This window comes from Athene cunicularia, assembly GCF_003259725.1.
Source record: "Athene cunicularia isolate RWA chromosome 2 unlocalized genomic scaffold, athCun1 chr2_part1, whole genome shotgun sequence".
NCBI lineage: Eukaryota > Metazoa > Chordata > Aves > Strigiformes > Strigidae > Athene > Athene cunicularia.
The window spans coordinates 22,117,917-22,135,270 of record NW_020799095.1 but is presented as its reverse complement, the minus strand read 5'-3'; the positions used below and the strand labels follow the sequence as shown (position 1 = coordinate 22,135,270).

Sequence of the window (17,354 nt, the reverse complement as noted above, 5' to 3'; positions counted from 1 at the left end):
GATGATCTTGCCGAAGAAGACACCTGGACTTTGCTTAACAGCGCATGCCCTGGAAAGAGCGGATACTGTGAAGAAGACCACACACTTCTCCCCTTGAATAATTATAATAATCACACCTATTCCCCGAACTAATTGTAATAACCCGTCCCTTTCTAATGAATATGTATGCTTTGGTGTAATAAATATTTGGTTACTTGCCAGAGACGGTGTGCAAGCTTTGTGCAGAAATCGCCTTGCACCCCAGCCGGCATAAACATACCTGCTTTATAACTCACTCTCAGTTGTAGAGTTTGTTTCCACGCGTCATTGTTTATTAGTCTGGTTGGTCATTTCATTACAAAAAAGAAACTGTCACATAGCTAAAGGAAGCCATATCAACCTCTGGTCCTCAGAAGCCACATCAATAGCTGGTTTTCATCCAGTTTCTGACAACACACTACTACTAGTACTTGACATCATGTATATACAATATTCCTGATGAGATCAATAATATGATGGTTTTCACTGATAAGGACAGTCAAGGTAAGTCAGTGGACATAAATTTTAATATGAATCTGGTTTTGTCCTATACTAGCATATACCGCATGAGTTATGCCCTTACAAATGAATATTGCTCTATTCTAAGAGCTAGCTGTTAACAAGTCATAGATGATGAAGACTATTTTATCCTTGTGGGGGAAAGAAAAATCCTGAAGGAAAATAAGCACTCCAAGAGATTAGGAATGTTTGGTTCAAAGTCAGGTCCTAGCCAGAACACAACTTTGAATAATTCTTACAAATTAGCTAAAAGCAAAATGAAGTCAGCGGGAATACTTTTTCTCTATTGAGATATCAGGATCAGTGGAATTCCCCCGATATTATCAGAGGAGTTCAAATGCCATCTCTGACAGTTGGGCAATGTCAGGGTCCCCTTTCTGCAGAAAGAGCAGAGCAGATGCCTAACGTGGGATTCTCGGGCTGGCAAAGAGTGTTGAAGTTTTCCAATTTCCCCTGAAGAAGCAGAAATAGATTCTGCAGCTGTGGAGCACTAGAAGCCTGTCAAGCTCCTTCATGACTGGCAGCTGAAGAGGATGTATTTCATTAAATGGAGTGCTTGTAACTTCTGTTTTTCTTTCCATCTTAATAACACATTCCACACATTTTTAAAGTATTGTTAAACTACAATATAGCATGTGAGTTTCAAGTCTTTTGAAAGTAGACAATTATTCACTAGACAATAAAGACTATGTAAATTCTTCTGACAAGAAACAGTAAACAATGCACACGTCCATTTTAACATTACTCAGGTCATGAACAGATACAGTCATAAACCACAAGCATTTAAAATGCAAGCTGACCGGTATTCCTTAGCAAAATATTTGGTATTTCTGAAAATTAACAAAAAATCATAATATACATAAACTTGCCCCTCTTCCACATTAGTTTTGTGTTACTTTTTCATTTTAATTTTATTTTTAAAGAATGGCCATTACATGTGAATATGTCGCTTCTTATTTGAACAGAACATATGGACTAACTTAGCTGGCATTTTCCTTATCAGAAAAACAAACAAGTCTTGATGTGGGTGTTCTGCCAATTAAAACACTTAGCTGTGTTACAGACTGCAACTGATGCAAATCCATTACATAAACACAATGCACTTTTGGAAAATAGCAAATTAAATTTTTGCTCTTGTGCACTGCCAAAAATAAGCAATAAAGTGCTGTGTATGATTATGCATGCACATAACTTTTTAAAACACTTCAAAAAAAAAAAAAAAAAGACATAATGTGAAACAAAGCCCCTTCAATGCAAGTCTTTAAGTATGAATAAAATCCACAATTCTGACACATCAGTGCATTTACTAACAGTCACTCATTTTGCTTCCATATCCTGAGAAAGAGTTTAAAAACAAACAGTCATTAAGATGATCTCAAAGCAGGGCAGGTACAGTAAAAATCTCTTTCTCACTTCATTATACATCGCTGAAAATGAAGCCTCCATATGCCATATGCAGACTTTAGCACATAATGACAATAGTAACATTTATTTTGCTAACAACGGTTCTCTTAACTTATGGTCCTGACCCTTCTACCATGGATTAGATTGCCAGAAGGACCTGACCTTAAAAAGCAAGTCAACCATGAAAGCGCTAGCCTTAGTGGAAAATTTTATGCAGTCACAGAATTTAGCTACACATCCCTAATCTGGTTTAATATTAACTTACTTCAGCTTTTTAGATATTTGTAAATATAGCCAAAGAGATCTTAGGGTTTCAAGCACAAAACTCAAGATTCTGAGACTTAAAAAAGATAATGAAATCACTGATGTATTTTCATCCTAGCAAGTATCCCCTTTTACAATAGCTATATAGTGTCTGAAATACCAGCATGCTCAGTCTTTTCTATGAGAACAGTCAGCAACAAGCAACCAAGGGAGAAGGATGTTAGCAAGTCTGCTAAGTTATTCTTTCACTGCCCAGTGTTACTTTGTTTTCATTTGTTTTAAAAATATTTACATGACTTGAAGACATTTTTATGACTGATCTTTGGGTATTGTTCACTCAGTGGGAAGGTGAGAAAAATGTCCATTACACCCTGCAGCATGTCCTTCTAATACAAATGCAGTTAAGTTCTACGTTTCTTTGCTGACTCTCAGCAAAGAATTCATGTCAGGTTTGGTTTTGTTCAGTTTGGTTTGGAGAACTGGGGTTCTAAATCTGTTCTGATTCAGCTGGAGAGGGAGTAACCTCATTCGAGACACATGTTATTTGGTAAGGCTCCTCACTTCTACCTTCTGAGATATTTTGTGTGTGTCTGTGTGTCTGTGCTTGAGAAAGGGCAGGGGAGAAAAAAAACCACAAAAAACCCAATTCCCCAGCCTTCATCCACACACTTACCAGTGTACTATCCCTATCATCCAGAAATGCTTAAGCATTAATATGTACATGAGAAAATGACAGTATAGAAAAGGGAGCACAGGAGGGGCAATTAATTTGTATAAACAAGTGTCATAATTAGCCACACTACAGAGTTTCCATGTCCCTACTTTGGTAGTCACCTGTCATCTGCAGAGACTGAAATGCTGCATAAATGACATTTTAAATAATGGTAGATTTTTATACCTCCGTTAAATACCTTTTTTTTTTTTTACACCTTATACACAGAACAGGTTAGAGTTACTCCTAACTTCTTCTGGGCTTTTAAAAACTTACAGGTAAAAGAAAAAGCAGGAGTGTAGTAAGAAAAGACATTTGCAAACTTCCTGCAAATAACTGGGAGTAGCACAGCATCAAAGCAGACAGCACTGTCAAAAAAAGAGGTGCGCTTTTTTATCGGCTCCTTGCTGTGAAGTTTCACGAAGCATTAACATTACCCCCTCTGCTGGCAACGCTGTGAAATGATACGGGTAAAATAGCTCCCATTATCACTTGGGGTGAAAATTCCCAGCTGGTAAGGAGCTGCTACAAAGGTAAGCTACAGCTTCTTCTAGCAGGCGTTTGGTTTTGCCCTCTGTATATACGGAACCAGCATATTGGCACTTCAGCCTCTTAGAAAACACACGTGCCAGACTTCAGACAGGACTTCTTAAAATTTCACTGGGAAAACAAAAGGCCAGATTGCCCTCATTCCTTCCTGAATGAAAGAAATACAATGCTACAAAACTGCCTAGGTACTGAACAGTCATTTCAGACTTCAGCCCAAGAAGCACTCCTCATGGTGCAACAGATCCCACACCAGACTTGAAAATGTTTGCAAGTCCCCAGTTTGGTTCTGCTTTCACATACTCAGAGCTCAAAAAGTAAGCCAACAATAAAGTAATATACAATATAAGAATCAGTATTTCCAAAGTGTGGATTCACACTCAAGTATTCCATCCCATATTTAATCAAAAAGGTTAAAAAAGGAGTTAGCCTTTAAATTCTTTGAGTGTAATAGGCATAGTATTTGATACTTGAGGATTCAACATGAAATTGTAAGAGTATTTTCTTCTGATTTAACTGAAGTATAGTCATACTTCAACACAAATGTGTTTGTTCCATTGAGATTTACCTTAATTTGAAAGGTGAAATGGGTTGAAAATTACAACTAGTGACTTAAAAGAAGACATAGTGGCCCGGTTTCAGATTATTGATGACTTCACAAAGCATCTACTGTTCAATTTCTCTCTGACTTTAAGGCAGCTTTCAGCAACTATATAGTACCAGACACAGTGCAACTGTGACATCTAGTGGCCAGTGAAGCGGGAAAAAAAAAACCACTTTTCCACTCCGAACACGTGGGATTTTATTTTTTTTTTTTTTTACACACTACACTTGTGAACTTGCAGTTTATACCTACTTTTTGTGCAATCACTGGCGGAGGTGGCAGTAATGATCCATTACAAGAGAAGTGAGACCAAAATATTTGGCATGGAATTACTTGAGAAATCAAGTGCTTTTATCAGAACAGGGTGGAATAACATTGCACAAGTGATGAACTCCTAGAGAAGAGCAGTGTACTATATGTTCATGGCTGACAAAAATCCTTAGAGGCAAACCGTCATTAAGTGACTTTTTGTGCTCAGATTACAAAGGACATTTTAAGCAATGCTCTGAGAGTCAATGGAGTAACTCTCAAACTTCACTGACAACGCTAATCTACTTAAATTAATGCAAAATGGGGAAAAAAAAATAATCAGAAACTTCAAAGTTTCTACTGTGAAGGAGGAGAATAAATAGCCCAGTGGTCTCTAGTATGCAATAGGCCACTTCCCAAAAGTGCAATTATCAACCAGAAGGAGTAATGCAGGGACATCTCTGTCCAATCTGTGTTTGGATGGGACACAAACTATTGTTTTAAGAAGCAAAAATAAATTTGGAAAGTTGATGAGGACTGTGAAAACTGCAGACTGAAATGTGACAGAAAAAAAAAAACCTCTACCTTGCACCTTTACTTTTACAAATTGCACCACATAAATACATAAATAACAATTTCCTCTAGTTACATTTTTTTTTTTTTCCCCCCCTTGAATTCTCACTTTTCATAAAATAATTTCTTGGAATAACTTCCATGAACCTGGCACAAGTAAACCTCAGAGTAAGAATTATGGATCTTAAAGACAAAGATTTCAGCAGGTGCAGTACAGAATGCATTCAGTCTGTAAGTGGAAAAAGTATAGTCCTCCAGGTATACAACTGAAAGGTGTTTTCTTGCAAGACAAATTTCCAAACAATATCACAGCACTCCTAAAGAACAAGAACTAATTAAGTTCTTATTTAAATTCCTTATCTTACACTGAAACTGTTTGCTTAGCACACCAATTGCCTTGTAAAGCACCAAAATAAGAATACATTGTTTCTATCCTGGAACATTCCCAGAGATAAAAGTCTAAACTCTACCTTTTCAGCAACTCTAAACTCAAGTTTTAGGAGAAAATAGAAAGCATAAAACACAGTAAGACAAAATCAACTGGATAATTAGGTTGATTTCCTAGAGAAATTAGACTTTTTAAATGCTTTTTGTTGCTTTATTTACATTACTCTAAACTGCTTCGGCAACTTTTAAACTTATTTAACTCAACTAGATTTGAGAGGGCACCAGAAGTTGCATGAAAGTCTGGAAAAAGGATGGGGGGGGGCAGAGAGAGAGGGAGAAATTAGAAGGAAAGTCAGGCAGATTTCCTTGTTACTTCTTTTAATTTGGCAACAGTCGGCTGGCTAACATTTATAGTAACAACCTAATATTCCTGTCTGTTTCAGAAGGGTATTACTGATGAAGTCAGAGGTCAAGATCACAAACCTGTGTGTGAGCAAGTTTTTTCAATCCCATTGTTTATAAACACTTAAAAAAAATATTTTCATATTTCACTTAAATGTTTTTTTTATTTTTTTTTCTATTATTGTAACTAAAGCATCTAATATAGTATGTAATAAAAACATTGAAAGTCTAAGATAAAACTTTTATGTATCTGACCTTTTTACATAGCTCTTAAAGGAAACTAAAGTATAAAGTAGCTGAAATCTGAAGGTACTATGACAAATATTCATCTGAAATGAATTATCATAGCTTCACTGATATTAGCATAACAAATTACACCAGATGAGACTCTTGTATTGTTTGTACAAGCTCCATACCAGAGTTAAGCATATTACAGTAAGTTAATGGACCACAACCCAAAACAAATTAAAAATTTCACTGGTATCAAAAGTTTTTTAAACCTCAGTGACAATTTTTTGCCACTATCATAGTGGACAAACTCTAAAATTGATCTTTCGGATTTAAAATTTCATCATTGCCTGAGTTCAGCATCGAGCTAAAGTGCAGTTGGCTAAAGTTAAAAGAAGGTAAGAGAATTGTTTGGTTGGTTTGGGGGCTTTTATTTATTTTATTTTTTTTTCAACATATGAAGACTCCCTGGACATGTCTAAGCATCATAAGCCAGTAGGTTATGCCCTTTATTTTCACATAGCCTGTGGAAAATTTTAAGATATCAGCACTTTATTACTTGACTACTGAGTCCAAAAGACTCTTTTCTTACTTTTCATTATCATAACTAAAGGGAGATTTGAGAAAGACAGCCAAAAAGCAGAGTCCTGGGAAGCTGGGTTTGCAAAATCTAACAACAGCATGTAAAAATAGACAACAGCATTCCACTAATAGGAATGATGCACTGGAATGAAGAGCATGGGTAATATATTAGGTATGTAAATATGTAAAACCATCAAAATCATGTATCAGTTAACACAAAATAATGATGAACAAGGCATCAGAGTTTTAACTTTCTTGATTTAAATTTTCAATGTCCTAAAATACACTTAAATTTGATCATTTGAAACTATGTACAAACAGAAGTAGTAACTTTTGTTGGTTTGATGGAAAAGTCAAAAATCTGGCTTTTCTCTACATATTATGTGAATGTTTTAAGAAATCAAGAACAGTTTTAAACATAAAAAGAAAAATGGGAACCCTTTTTTTAGAGGATGGCATTATTTCCTAGTAAATGATTAGCAAATGACTAGCAATTCAGCTTGTACTTCTGTAGGTAATGGTCTTCATTCACAGTAAAATGTTAAAATAATATTAAGAGACACCCCATCCATTTTAATCCAACTTAAAAATAATAAAACTATGCTTATTGATCAAAAAGATATTTTGCAAGCCATTACAGTATTTTTTGACAACTGTATATTTATCTCTCTTCAACACAAAGTATTAGGAACACTGACGACAGAAACACTGACCCATGCTGACATGCTAAAAGATTTTGATCACTGTTTATGTATTTTTATTTCCACAGTAAAGCTATGCACAGCAAGATTAAAAAAAAAAAACTAATAAAAATACTCAAAAGGATAAAATGTCTGATAACATACATTCACATAGCTTCTAATAGCTTTTGCTTTAATATGAAAATAAACCTCTGCAGAAGGATCTGCATTAATTTATCACGGAATTTAAGGAGTCTTAAATTTAGAAAGAATGAAGTGTAGGCACTGAAAAATACTCCCAGAACTTCTACACTACCTGTCAGAAATGAAAAATCTCTGCTGAAAATGAGTACGTTATCTGCTATACTGATTGCTTGAGAGAATTTGCTGCCCTTTGTTTAGAGTAATTCTGTGGAAATAATGGAATTCAGCCTGACAAAGATCTGCTGTTTGATGACAGGGAAGTAATTTAACATTTTTGCTACTCAGTCACACATACAGAATCAGGTAATCAGTATTTACAGTGATCCAAATGTACTGAAAGTTATCCTCAATTCAGGTATTTACCTGGTAATTTGATTAGTAAGATTTTGCAAGAATTTTAGATCTTCTGCTAAACACATTCTTTTGTTGCATATTTCCCTATGGAAAGTGTCAGTGTGACCATTCTTGTGCAAATAAAATAACGTAGAGCAACTACAGCAGTCTAAGTTTAGTTCAGGCCACAGCAGTATATGTGGAAAGTAAGTATTATTCAATTTCACCTCAATGTCTGAAAAAGATTTCAGAAAAAAAATAAATTAAAATGTTTTATCTCAAAAAACAGAAGAGCATTTGAAATATACGCTAAGATATATGTGCTCAAAATTAGCTCAAATACAGGACAGCAGGTGGCACTGGCAACATGCCCATTTTAAAACAGATGTGCTGAACTGGTATAAAAATTGATCATATTACATCTGTCTTATCTTTAGCATGAAGCTGTAAATGTACAGAACAAGCTCTTCTTTCATTGCATTCTATCCTTTGGTGTAAGTGTTCGCTTAGATATTGCTACTTAGTATAGTTTATTAAGGCAGTTACAGAGATGGAAGAACTATCTTCTTAGGGATGTATCATGACAGGACAAGAGCCAATGGGCAATAATTGCTGCAGAAGAAATTCCATCTGCGCATAAGAAAAAAGCTCTTTCCCTTGAAAACAACTAATACTGGGAAAGGTTGCCCACAGAATTGTTGAAATCCATCTCACTGGAATTATTCAGGACTGGGCTTGACATGGCCCCAGATAACTTAATTTGTGGTCCTCCCTTTAGTAAGAGGCAGGACAAGATGATCTCCAGAAGATGTTTCCAACCTAGACTGCTCTGTGACTCAGTATGGTTAGTTAGGCCACACAACACAGCACCATGCTGAGAAGCCTATAGACACTGCTCCAAGTCAGCTGTAACATATACATGGGCATTAAAACATTCTTAACAGATACTACTGCAGCTAGGAATTACCAACATACTGTTAATAGGAGAAATTAATCAGCTTTTTACAGCTTCAAGCTCCAGAGCTGGTTCATTTGGTGTTGTTTCAAATAAGTTAATGAATCTCTGGATTTGAAGACACACTTCTGTTCTTTGCATGTCATTCAGCCATAGTAAAGAAAAGAAAAGTCATTCTTCATACAGGCCACAGAGAAACTAACTGAGGGCCACAGCTGACATGGAAGCAGAAACTTGACACTCTTATGTTAAGACTTACATTCTCTAACCCAAGGAGAACCAAAAGTGGGATTGTTGTCATTCCTCCTTGAATCCATTCTTCTAGGGAAACAGTGCCATCATGATCATAGTCAATTTCTTCCATCATTTCATGAAGGATCTATACAGTTTAACAAAAATCTCATAAATTCCATATTCTAACATAACAACATCTTATTAGAACATGTGAAGATCTCAAATTTCCTCATCCACATGCAAAAAGGAAAATATTATCTGTATGGCACCTGTAGTAAAATTAGTACTGACACTTCAGAAAATGAAGTCTCATATTCCTATTTACATTTTATTATCATGTGAAGTTCCCAAACCAAGTTGTGTCCCTTTGTGTACTTACTATGTACAATACAAATAAGAAATTTTCAGAGACAAACCACTAGTTTTATAAATGTTAATTATTGCATGCACTGAAGAAAAGCCTTAAACTATAGCAAGAATGTTTCACAGATCAGATTTAATCAGAAAGAGACTCATAAAAGTGCTAATTGTCAGTGTCAAATTGAAGCACAGACTATTATTATTTCTGTCTTATCACTATAGAATCACATGTTGACATGAAGTATCACAAAATGATTAAACACTATCTCTAGCAACATTAAAAACTTAATAAAATGGGTACTTACTGGACTCAGCTCAGTAATATCCCATTCAAGGTATTCTGCAACATGCATCATTTGAGCAATGATATTTTCTAGCTCCTACATATAAACAAAAAAGAATTACCATATTTAATGCAATATTATAAAAACAACAACTTGTAATTCAAACATTGCATTCAGTGACACTGTTCCTAATGAAATGTCCTTTACACTGGAAGCTGTCCACTCTTTGGCGAATCCACTTCACTAGCAAAACATCAGGCATGGACCACAAAGCATGCAGCAAGGTGAAATACAACCCCACAACCAAAGGACAGCCTCTGGGTTGAAAGTAGTAATAGATTCTTCCTTCCTAGTTCATCATTTGAGCATTGGTTTCATGATCTGAAGTCCACCCTGCGATATAATTATGTAAGGTCCTTTAAATTCCAGCACTCTAACAAAATATTTTTTTGAACTTTCTAATGGAAACAAGGCATAAAGTGGATGGCTAATACAGAAATATTTTCTTACCATCATAGTGTTATAATTTCCCTTGATCACATATCACTAATGATCTTTAATATTCATATATACAATTTGTTTTGTAAACATGCTCAAATCTTTACCTAGAACCATTCTGAATTCTCATGTGTATTATTATGCACTAGTTATTCATATTTTGTATTGTCTAAAATTATGATACAGTATTTACTTTATACCTCTCTATAACTTAGCTTCCCTATTCCCCTGTTACTTATGGGAATGACCTCATCCTCTTTACCAATTCACTCTATGCTGTCTTCAGGCAGATACAAAAGAAGGAAGGAAAAATAAAAAGAAAAAAGAAAGCTGCCAATAAAATACTTATTTCTGTTAGCTAACAGAAAAAAAAAATAGTTACATATTTTAAATGATTGCTCTATCTCTGATTTTCCTTCAAACATTTAGCAGGGCTGCTCCTCAAAATTTTGTCTTTAATATTGTTCCTCTGTTCCTAATGTCAGAACTTCCATGTTGTTATCTCTCCACATACATCCACTTCGTGACTCTCACACTTTACCTTTTTGATTAAAACTTTACAAATGGTGTTTTCATATATACCTCCCAGAAGCATACTAGAATTTTAAGAATCATATTAATGTGTACCCTACAGTAATATGATTAAAAATCAGAAGACTATAGAACAGGACCGCACAACAGCAGTGTCAGCATTTGAAAATTTATACAGTTGTAGAAGCAGTAGCTTAAAGGAAAACTCACGAGTTACTTTCAAAATGGTTGCATTTTTATCGACTGCAGTTTATACTGCTTCTATTAATTCAAGATAAATATAAAGTTGATTTGGATTAATTTAGTTTTGTATAGGTATGCAATTATGACATACCCTTACAATGCATTAAAATACATGAATAACATTACCGAACTATCCAGGTATCCATTCCCATCTGTGTCATATAAGCGAAACATAACTAAAAAGGAAACAGAGAAGGAAACTCAGAAAACATAGTAACAACATTATTTCCTAAAAAAAACCCACAACCAAACCAAAAGACAAAACAACCAAATTTGAGTTTCAAAGAAAGGACAAACATTAGCATTTTCCTTTAATGATCACAATAACTGTAGACCCATACTTCATAATATGTGAGAAGTTCACTCAGTGACTACCCTGCCACAGTTACAATTGCACAGCACAATTGCACATTTCCACATAATCACTCCAACTTGGTCTGTGAACTTAATTCTGGTTCCTCCTAGAGATGATCTGTATTCCATGATGAGTACCACCAAAAGGCCCTTATCTTTCATCTCACCAAACACAGGATAACATACAAATTAGTCAGGCAAATGTTGGTAAATCTGCTTAACTTACAATGTTATCCTACTCCCTTGGTTGCAGCTATCACTTATTCAATAGTGATATTTTTTCACAAGTGCTTTCTGACCAACTAAATGAACCAGAAGATTATTATTTGAAGTATCTAATCAGCTAAATCCAACAATAAACATTCCTCACAGACTGTCAGCATGACTCCTCCCAAGACCAGACACGCTTTTATCAATTTGAAAATGTATTCCTAACATTTTGGGGAGCTACCCAGACAAGAATAGCTGCATTTTGATGATATCCAGAAAGAATATATATTTTCAAGTTTATATCATTACTTGATTACAGCTACAAGAGCAGGTCCACCATTTCCAAGATATTTCAAAACATAAACTCAGCTGATTATATACAGCATGAGATTGCAGAGCAGAAAGAAGACTGAAGCTTTAGTAGGAATACTTTTAAAAGGATAACGATGAAAACCAGAAGCCTACAAATACCTCACTCTTTGTTCCTGTGTTCTGGGACAGTTTGTCAGAGCTCTGAAATCTATACACTATCACCATCAGAAGTGCTCATTTTTTCCCCCCTAGAAGCATTTTCTAAGGAGTAAGAAGAGCGCCCATGTACAAGTGGTCCAAGGACACTGTAATGCCTTGACTGATAGCAAAACCCAAGCAATTTGCTAACTCTTATGTGTTTGGAAACATAACATATGACCTACTCAGCAGTGAATAATCCCACCAGATTGGATCCATAGCAAATGCTGCTACAGTTCAATAGCTTATCACAGTTTTCAGGAAACAATATAATGAGAAGTGAGAGGAAATTCTTAGCAATTAGAAAGTAAAGTTCAAGAAGAATTTGACTGGTTTTGACTTGCAGCAAAACATACTTAACTGTTATATGGATTAGTATTATTCCCTTACATCCCCCATCTTATTCCCAAATTGTTCACCTAACCATGAGGAAAAAAAGTTAAATAGTGTATCTGCTCTATCACTTCAGCAAATTTTGCCACTACATCATAGTGCTCTTAAGAGCTGTAATACAAGATGGAAGACACTGTAGTACATTGTTTCAAGCTACAAAGGTCCATTATTCATTACTTACAGGCTAAGAAAACCTATAAAAAATATATTTCTTTGCCTGTGAATTACATAGCAGAAATGTTTCAGTGTAAAACAACAGTTAAAGCTAAAATCTGCCAGAGATTGGTACTGTCCCTGCTACTAGTACGCCTTCTACTAAAGCTGCTCAGAGCACAAGAGCTAATGTTATCTGGCAAAGGTACCATTAAGCATTCATAGTTTCCATAGGGATGAATCACTGAATCACTCATGATAAAGTTCAAATCATTTGGTTCTCTTTCCTCCTCCTCTGTGATTGTAATGCACTGGTTGAAAGAATGTTCTATAGTTATCATGAAAGCAAGTTTTAGCATCTCCCTGATCTTTACCCACTCCAGACAAGTAGTGCTTACAGCTTTTTTTTCCTCCTTTAACATGAATCAGTAGTTCTAATCAGTCATTTTAAAACAGACATTAACATAATTATAACTGTTTCACCTTTGTAACAAAGTCTCTCCGATTACATATGTATTGGGTAGTGAAAAGGCTCAATCTGTGCTCTTGGCTAGAGCCTGAAAAACTATGCTCCTGGTGAGGCATGCAATCTCTCTTCTATTCATAACCTACTAAATATTCATATTCTTGCTGATTTACGAAAAAACAACGCAAAATTATAAAAACAACTGAACAAAAACTCTAATGCAAACTATGGACCCCAAGTCAATCTTTCATATTTCTTTTCCCATCCCCTTATCTTATAGCATTGACTGGCCACTCAACTTCTATTACTAGACTGTATAACATGTAAATAATTTAAAATGTATTAAAATAAAATTACCAAGATGAGGTCAGCTGCTGCCCTGCTATATTTTCACCTGCAACCTTGGACTTCTATTCTTGCTTATGATAAAAGGTGGCATCCCAGAAATTCCAGAAGTTCAAACTTATTTTCTTTTGCAAAGAAACTGGGGAACTTATTCTTAAAAACATATGCACAAACAAGTGCTAAATGCACCTTCTCTTTTCACCAGTGTGCATACTTTGAAAACTGTAAGGCTTGTCACTCTCCACAGAAGCCTGCATGTCCAAGAGCTACAGAGCATAGCAAAAATAGAGACTACAACTAACCATATTATTGAAAAAATACAAAAGAACAGTGTGGCAGTCTTGATGCTTCTCTTGGTATGAAAAAAACCCAAACAGAATAACCTGGAGAGAGTGTTGATAAGACAAATTGGCAAAAAAATCCACAGCTCATAATTCTTGGAGTTTCTGTTCAGAATAGCGGAGAGAATTTTGAGCACTTGTAAGCATACTGTGTTTGTAAAGTGTACTGGGTCTGAGCCGGAATTGGTTTTCCCCTATAGCAGCCCTCATGACGCTGTGTTCTGTGTTGGGACCTGGAAGGGTGTTGATAGCACACTGGTGGTGTGGCTATTGCTGAGTAGTGCTTACACAACACCAAGGCTCTTTCCAACATTTCCCCCTGCAGTGGGACAGGGTGGGCAAGATTTTGAAAGGGGACACAACCAAAACAGCTGACCCAAACTGACCAAAGGGATATTCCAGACCATATGACGTCTGCTCAGGTATAAAGCTGGGAAAAAAGGAGGAAGGGGGTGGGGTCACCCTTGGTCCTTCAAGGCAACCCCTACATGTATCGGAGCCCTGCTTGCTGAGAAGGTCCCACATCGCCTGTTAATGGGAAGTAGAGAATAAATCTGTCTTCTTTTTTTTTTTGCTTCTGCACGCAGACCTTTGCTTCAATGTGTTTTTATTAAAACTGCTTTTGTTTTACCCACAAGGGTTGGTTGGTTTTTTTTCCTATCTTATTTTCTTTCCACTCTTTGCCCTTTTGAGAAAAAAAGGGGGAAGGGGGGGAAGTGATAGAGCGACTTGGTGGGTACCTGCCATTTAGCAAAGGTCAAACCACCACATAAAGCTATGGTACCTGTGGAGGTCATATGCTTTCTCGACATCATTTACGTCTAATGCCCCCCATACTGCCTCCTGGCATTTCTCTGAAAGAGATACAAGTTTCACAAGAGATACATGTCTGGCATCCATGGTTACTGGTAAAAACACATATACATTGAGGAATGCATTGTGCTGACAAATCCTCATGGAATTGTGAGCTAAATCAACTTCTGCTGTTGGGGTCAATAAAAGAAGAAAAGCTGAGCTATAAAACACCACTGTTCTTAGGAAGTCCTTTGCATATTTAGAAGTGGTCTTTCTTACGTGTTCAAGAATTACAGTGTGGACACCAGCAAGAAAAGCTTGGCACGTGAAAAAACATGGAGAGCAGATAATGGTTTCTATGGATCAAGTCTACAGGTTCAGCCACAGAGCATGAAGGTATTTAACAATATAGATACACCTTGAATTGTTTGCAGTAAGACCTTAAAAGAACTTAAACTATTCCAATGTATCTCTCCTAGGAATGTTTGAGATATTCTCTATATATTCAGGTCATATATAGTTTATAAATGATAGATATGATGAACATGCCAAACAGGTGAGCATCACAGTGCTTAAGACCTCTAGAAATACACTGTTAAGAGGTTAGAGTGTCCATGTATCTGCTGGAATATTGGTACATCTGCGAAATTCCATAGATCATATAGACCCAAACCCTAACCATTATTTCTTCTTAGTGTATTTTATCTTTAAAAATCCTCGAGATTATATTGGCTGTTATTTGAAAGCACTGCTTCTATGTTTTGCTTGTCATTAATCAATTTTCCAAACACTCAGCTATCATTCAAAGTGTTTCCAGTTTTTGTCAACAGAAAAAAAAATAATGATTTGAAATTAGTGTTAATATTAATATTGACAACTCCAGAGTAAGACATCCTTTCTTTTTTCACTACAGGGGTACTAATTTATAATTTACCTTACAGCCACAGGACCTACTGCTATCAAATTATTTCAGACAAAGGGTTAAATTACAACATAAGGGCAATTCAATTTTAAGCACAATTCAGTTAAAAGCAACAGGGAATTCTGCGTACTAATGGTACGGTATAAGCTAAAATTTAGACATTAAAAAGTGACAATACATGGTATATTTCAACTCTGTATGACAAAGTAGAAAATAAACCTAAATAATAACCATGTTCTTAATTATATGTAGAAAATGAGAATGATCTTGAATATACAAAACATGCAAGTATTGTACATTTATCAGATCAGGCTCTCTTGCTCCTAAATCATACAGATCATTCGTAGCCCTTTGTCTATGCAGTTCCTGTTGCAGGAAGTTCATGGAGCATCCCCTACACTAAAATCATCACCTGCTCCTCTGTCTCTCACCATTTTCATTGTACCAATGCTTGACACCAGGGGAGGCAACTGATCTCCACTTCATTCTATAGTTTGTGCATGGAGCTCTTCAGATCTCTGATAAGGCTTGTGTAACTTGTTACCATGAAACAATTGTTATATTGTAAACTGAATTCAATCCTAGGAACTCAGTTTTCCTGGGCTTATGTTCTGAATGCACATTCACACATACATCCTCACTGAATCATAGGATACCCAACTGGTATTACCAAGTTTGGGAACAGCTCATTATAATCTTTGCTGAGGCAAAGGTATCAGTGATCTTACAGTACAAAATTGTCATTGTAAGTCAACTATGGGTAATGAAACATCAAGATACTTCAACAACATACAGTCATGTAACTTTGCAATGAATTTCTCATTCTGGCAGAAGCAGCCTCCTGTTTGCATTTATTACCATACTATTTACTTTCCATATAGTATTAGAGCCTGATCCCACAGTTCTTTTAGACAGACTAGCTATGTATATCAAAGTATATTTGGTCTCAGTAAAGACTATATGATTGAAATGACTGTTTATCGGGAAAACTGGCTCCTAAAATTCTGTAATGGGAAAACACATGGTTTCTTTTTTGCTCTGATTCACAGATAAAAATCTCAGTTATGTTTTGAACAGGTAGAGGTGTTGGACTTTAATAAATCAAGCTCCCAATTAAAGAAATCAAGTAATTTCTAACTTCCAGTGTCAAACACTCATTCCCAACAGTGGTGCAGACTTGGATCATTCTTGGCATTTCTGTATTCACTTACATTATAGAGTCCATGGCCTATATTAACAACTATTCTTTGTTTGAATTAGCTATTTTTCTACAGATTATTCGTCACTTCTATATCTCTAAGCATCCTCAGTATATTTCATTTGATTTCCTCAGACCTGATACCAATCAAGACACAACAGCATAGAAGGGATTAACTGCAGAATGTATGATCCTTACTCCCCACCTTAGAGTGTGTAGATAGAAAGAATTTATTACAATCTCATCAAATTAGTATTATCAAGAATAAAAGATAATTTCTGCAATAATGGTCACCTACAACCATACTGTTATAACATAGCTACTCAAAACTGAGTGTTAAACTCAGAAAATTTAGAAACAGTATTTTTTATGACTTATTGAAAAAAAAAAAATAAAAAATATATATATATATATATATATATATAAATTAACTTTAAAACATAACATACATTCTAGCTTGTCTTCAGGTCTTCCTCTTTCTAGCAGTGACAAATAGCAAACAATATCTTTCAGCTGGATCATGTCTGGTAAATGTAAATTGGCAGGAGTAGGAGGCCGGGATGTAGAGGTACCTTTGTTAAGTCTCAGACCTGGAAATAACACATAGCCTTTGTTACTCTTAACATATGATATAAGCAGAAAATTAAAACACAACTCTTGCATACCTACATCTTCATTTTATGTGAATCTCAGATTACTTCTTAATTTAAATATAAACTTGAAGTTTTAAACAATTCATGTTTACAGTTTATCCAGCAAAAGCAGAATTAAAATGATAGTGGGGTTTTAAAATATTGTACAGCTAAAGCAAACTATTAAATTAAATCAATCATGGGAATGTCGTCATTGCACATATA

The 17,354-nt window shown here is 35.5% G+C and overlaps 1 protein-coding gene across 7 annotated transcripts in view; it reads right to left on the bottom strand.

Annotated features, from left to right (window-relative positions):
* DGKB (diacylglycerol kinase beta) overlaps nt 1-17,354 on the bottom strand; it is a 358,512-nt gene that overhangs the window by 246,901 nt on the left and 94,257 nt on the right. For all 7 annotated transcript variants that reach the window (XM_026843216.1, XM_026843218.1, XM_026843219.1 and 4 more), the window contains 4 exons: nt 16,947-17,087; nt 10,937-10,986; nt 9,560-9,634; nt 8,920-9,039 (listed from right to left, as the gene is read on the bottom strand). In XM_026843216.1, the coding sequence (XP_026699017.1) occupies nt 8,920-9,039; nt 9,560-9,634; nt 10,937-10,986; nt 16,947-17,087 (386 nt within the window). The remainder of the gene's footprint in view (nt 1-8,919; nt 9,040-9,559; nt 9,635-10,936; nt 10,987-16,946; nt 17,088-17,354) is intronic.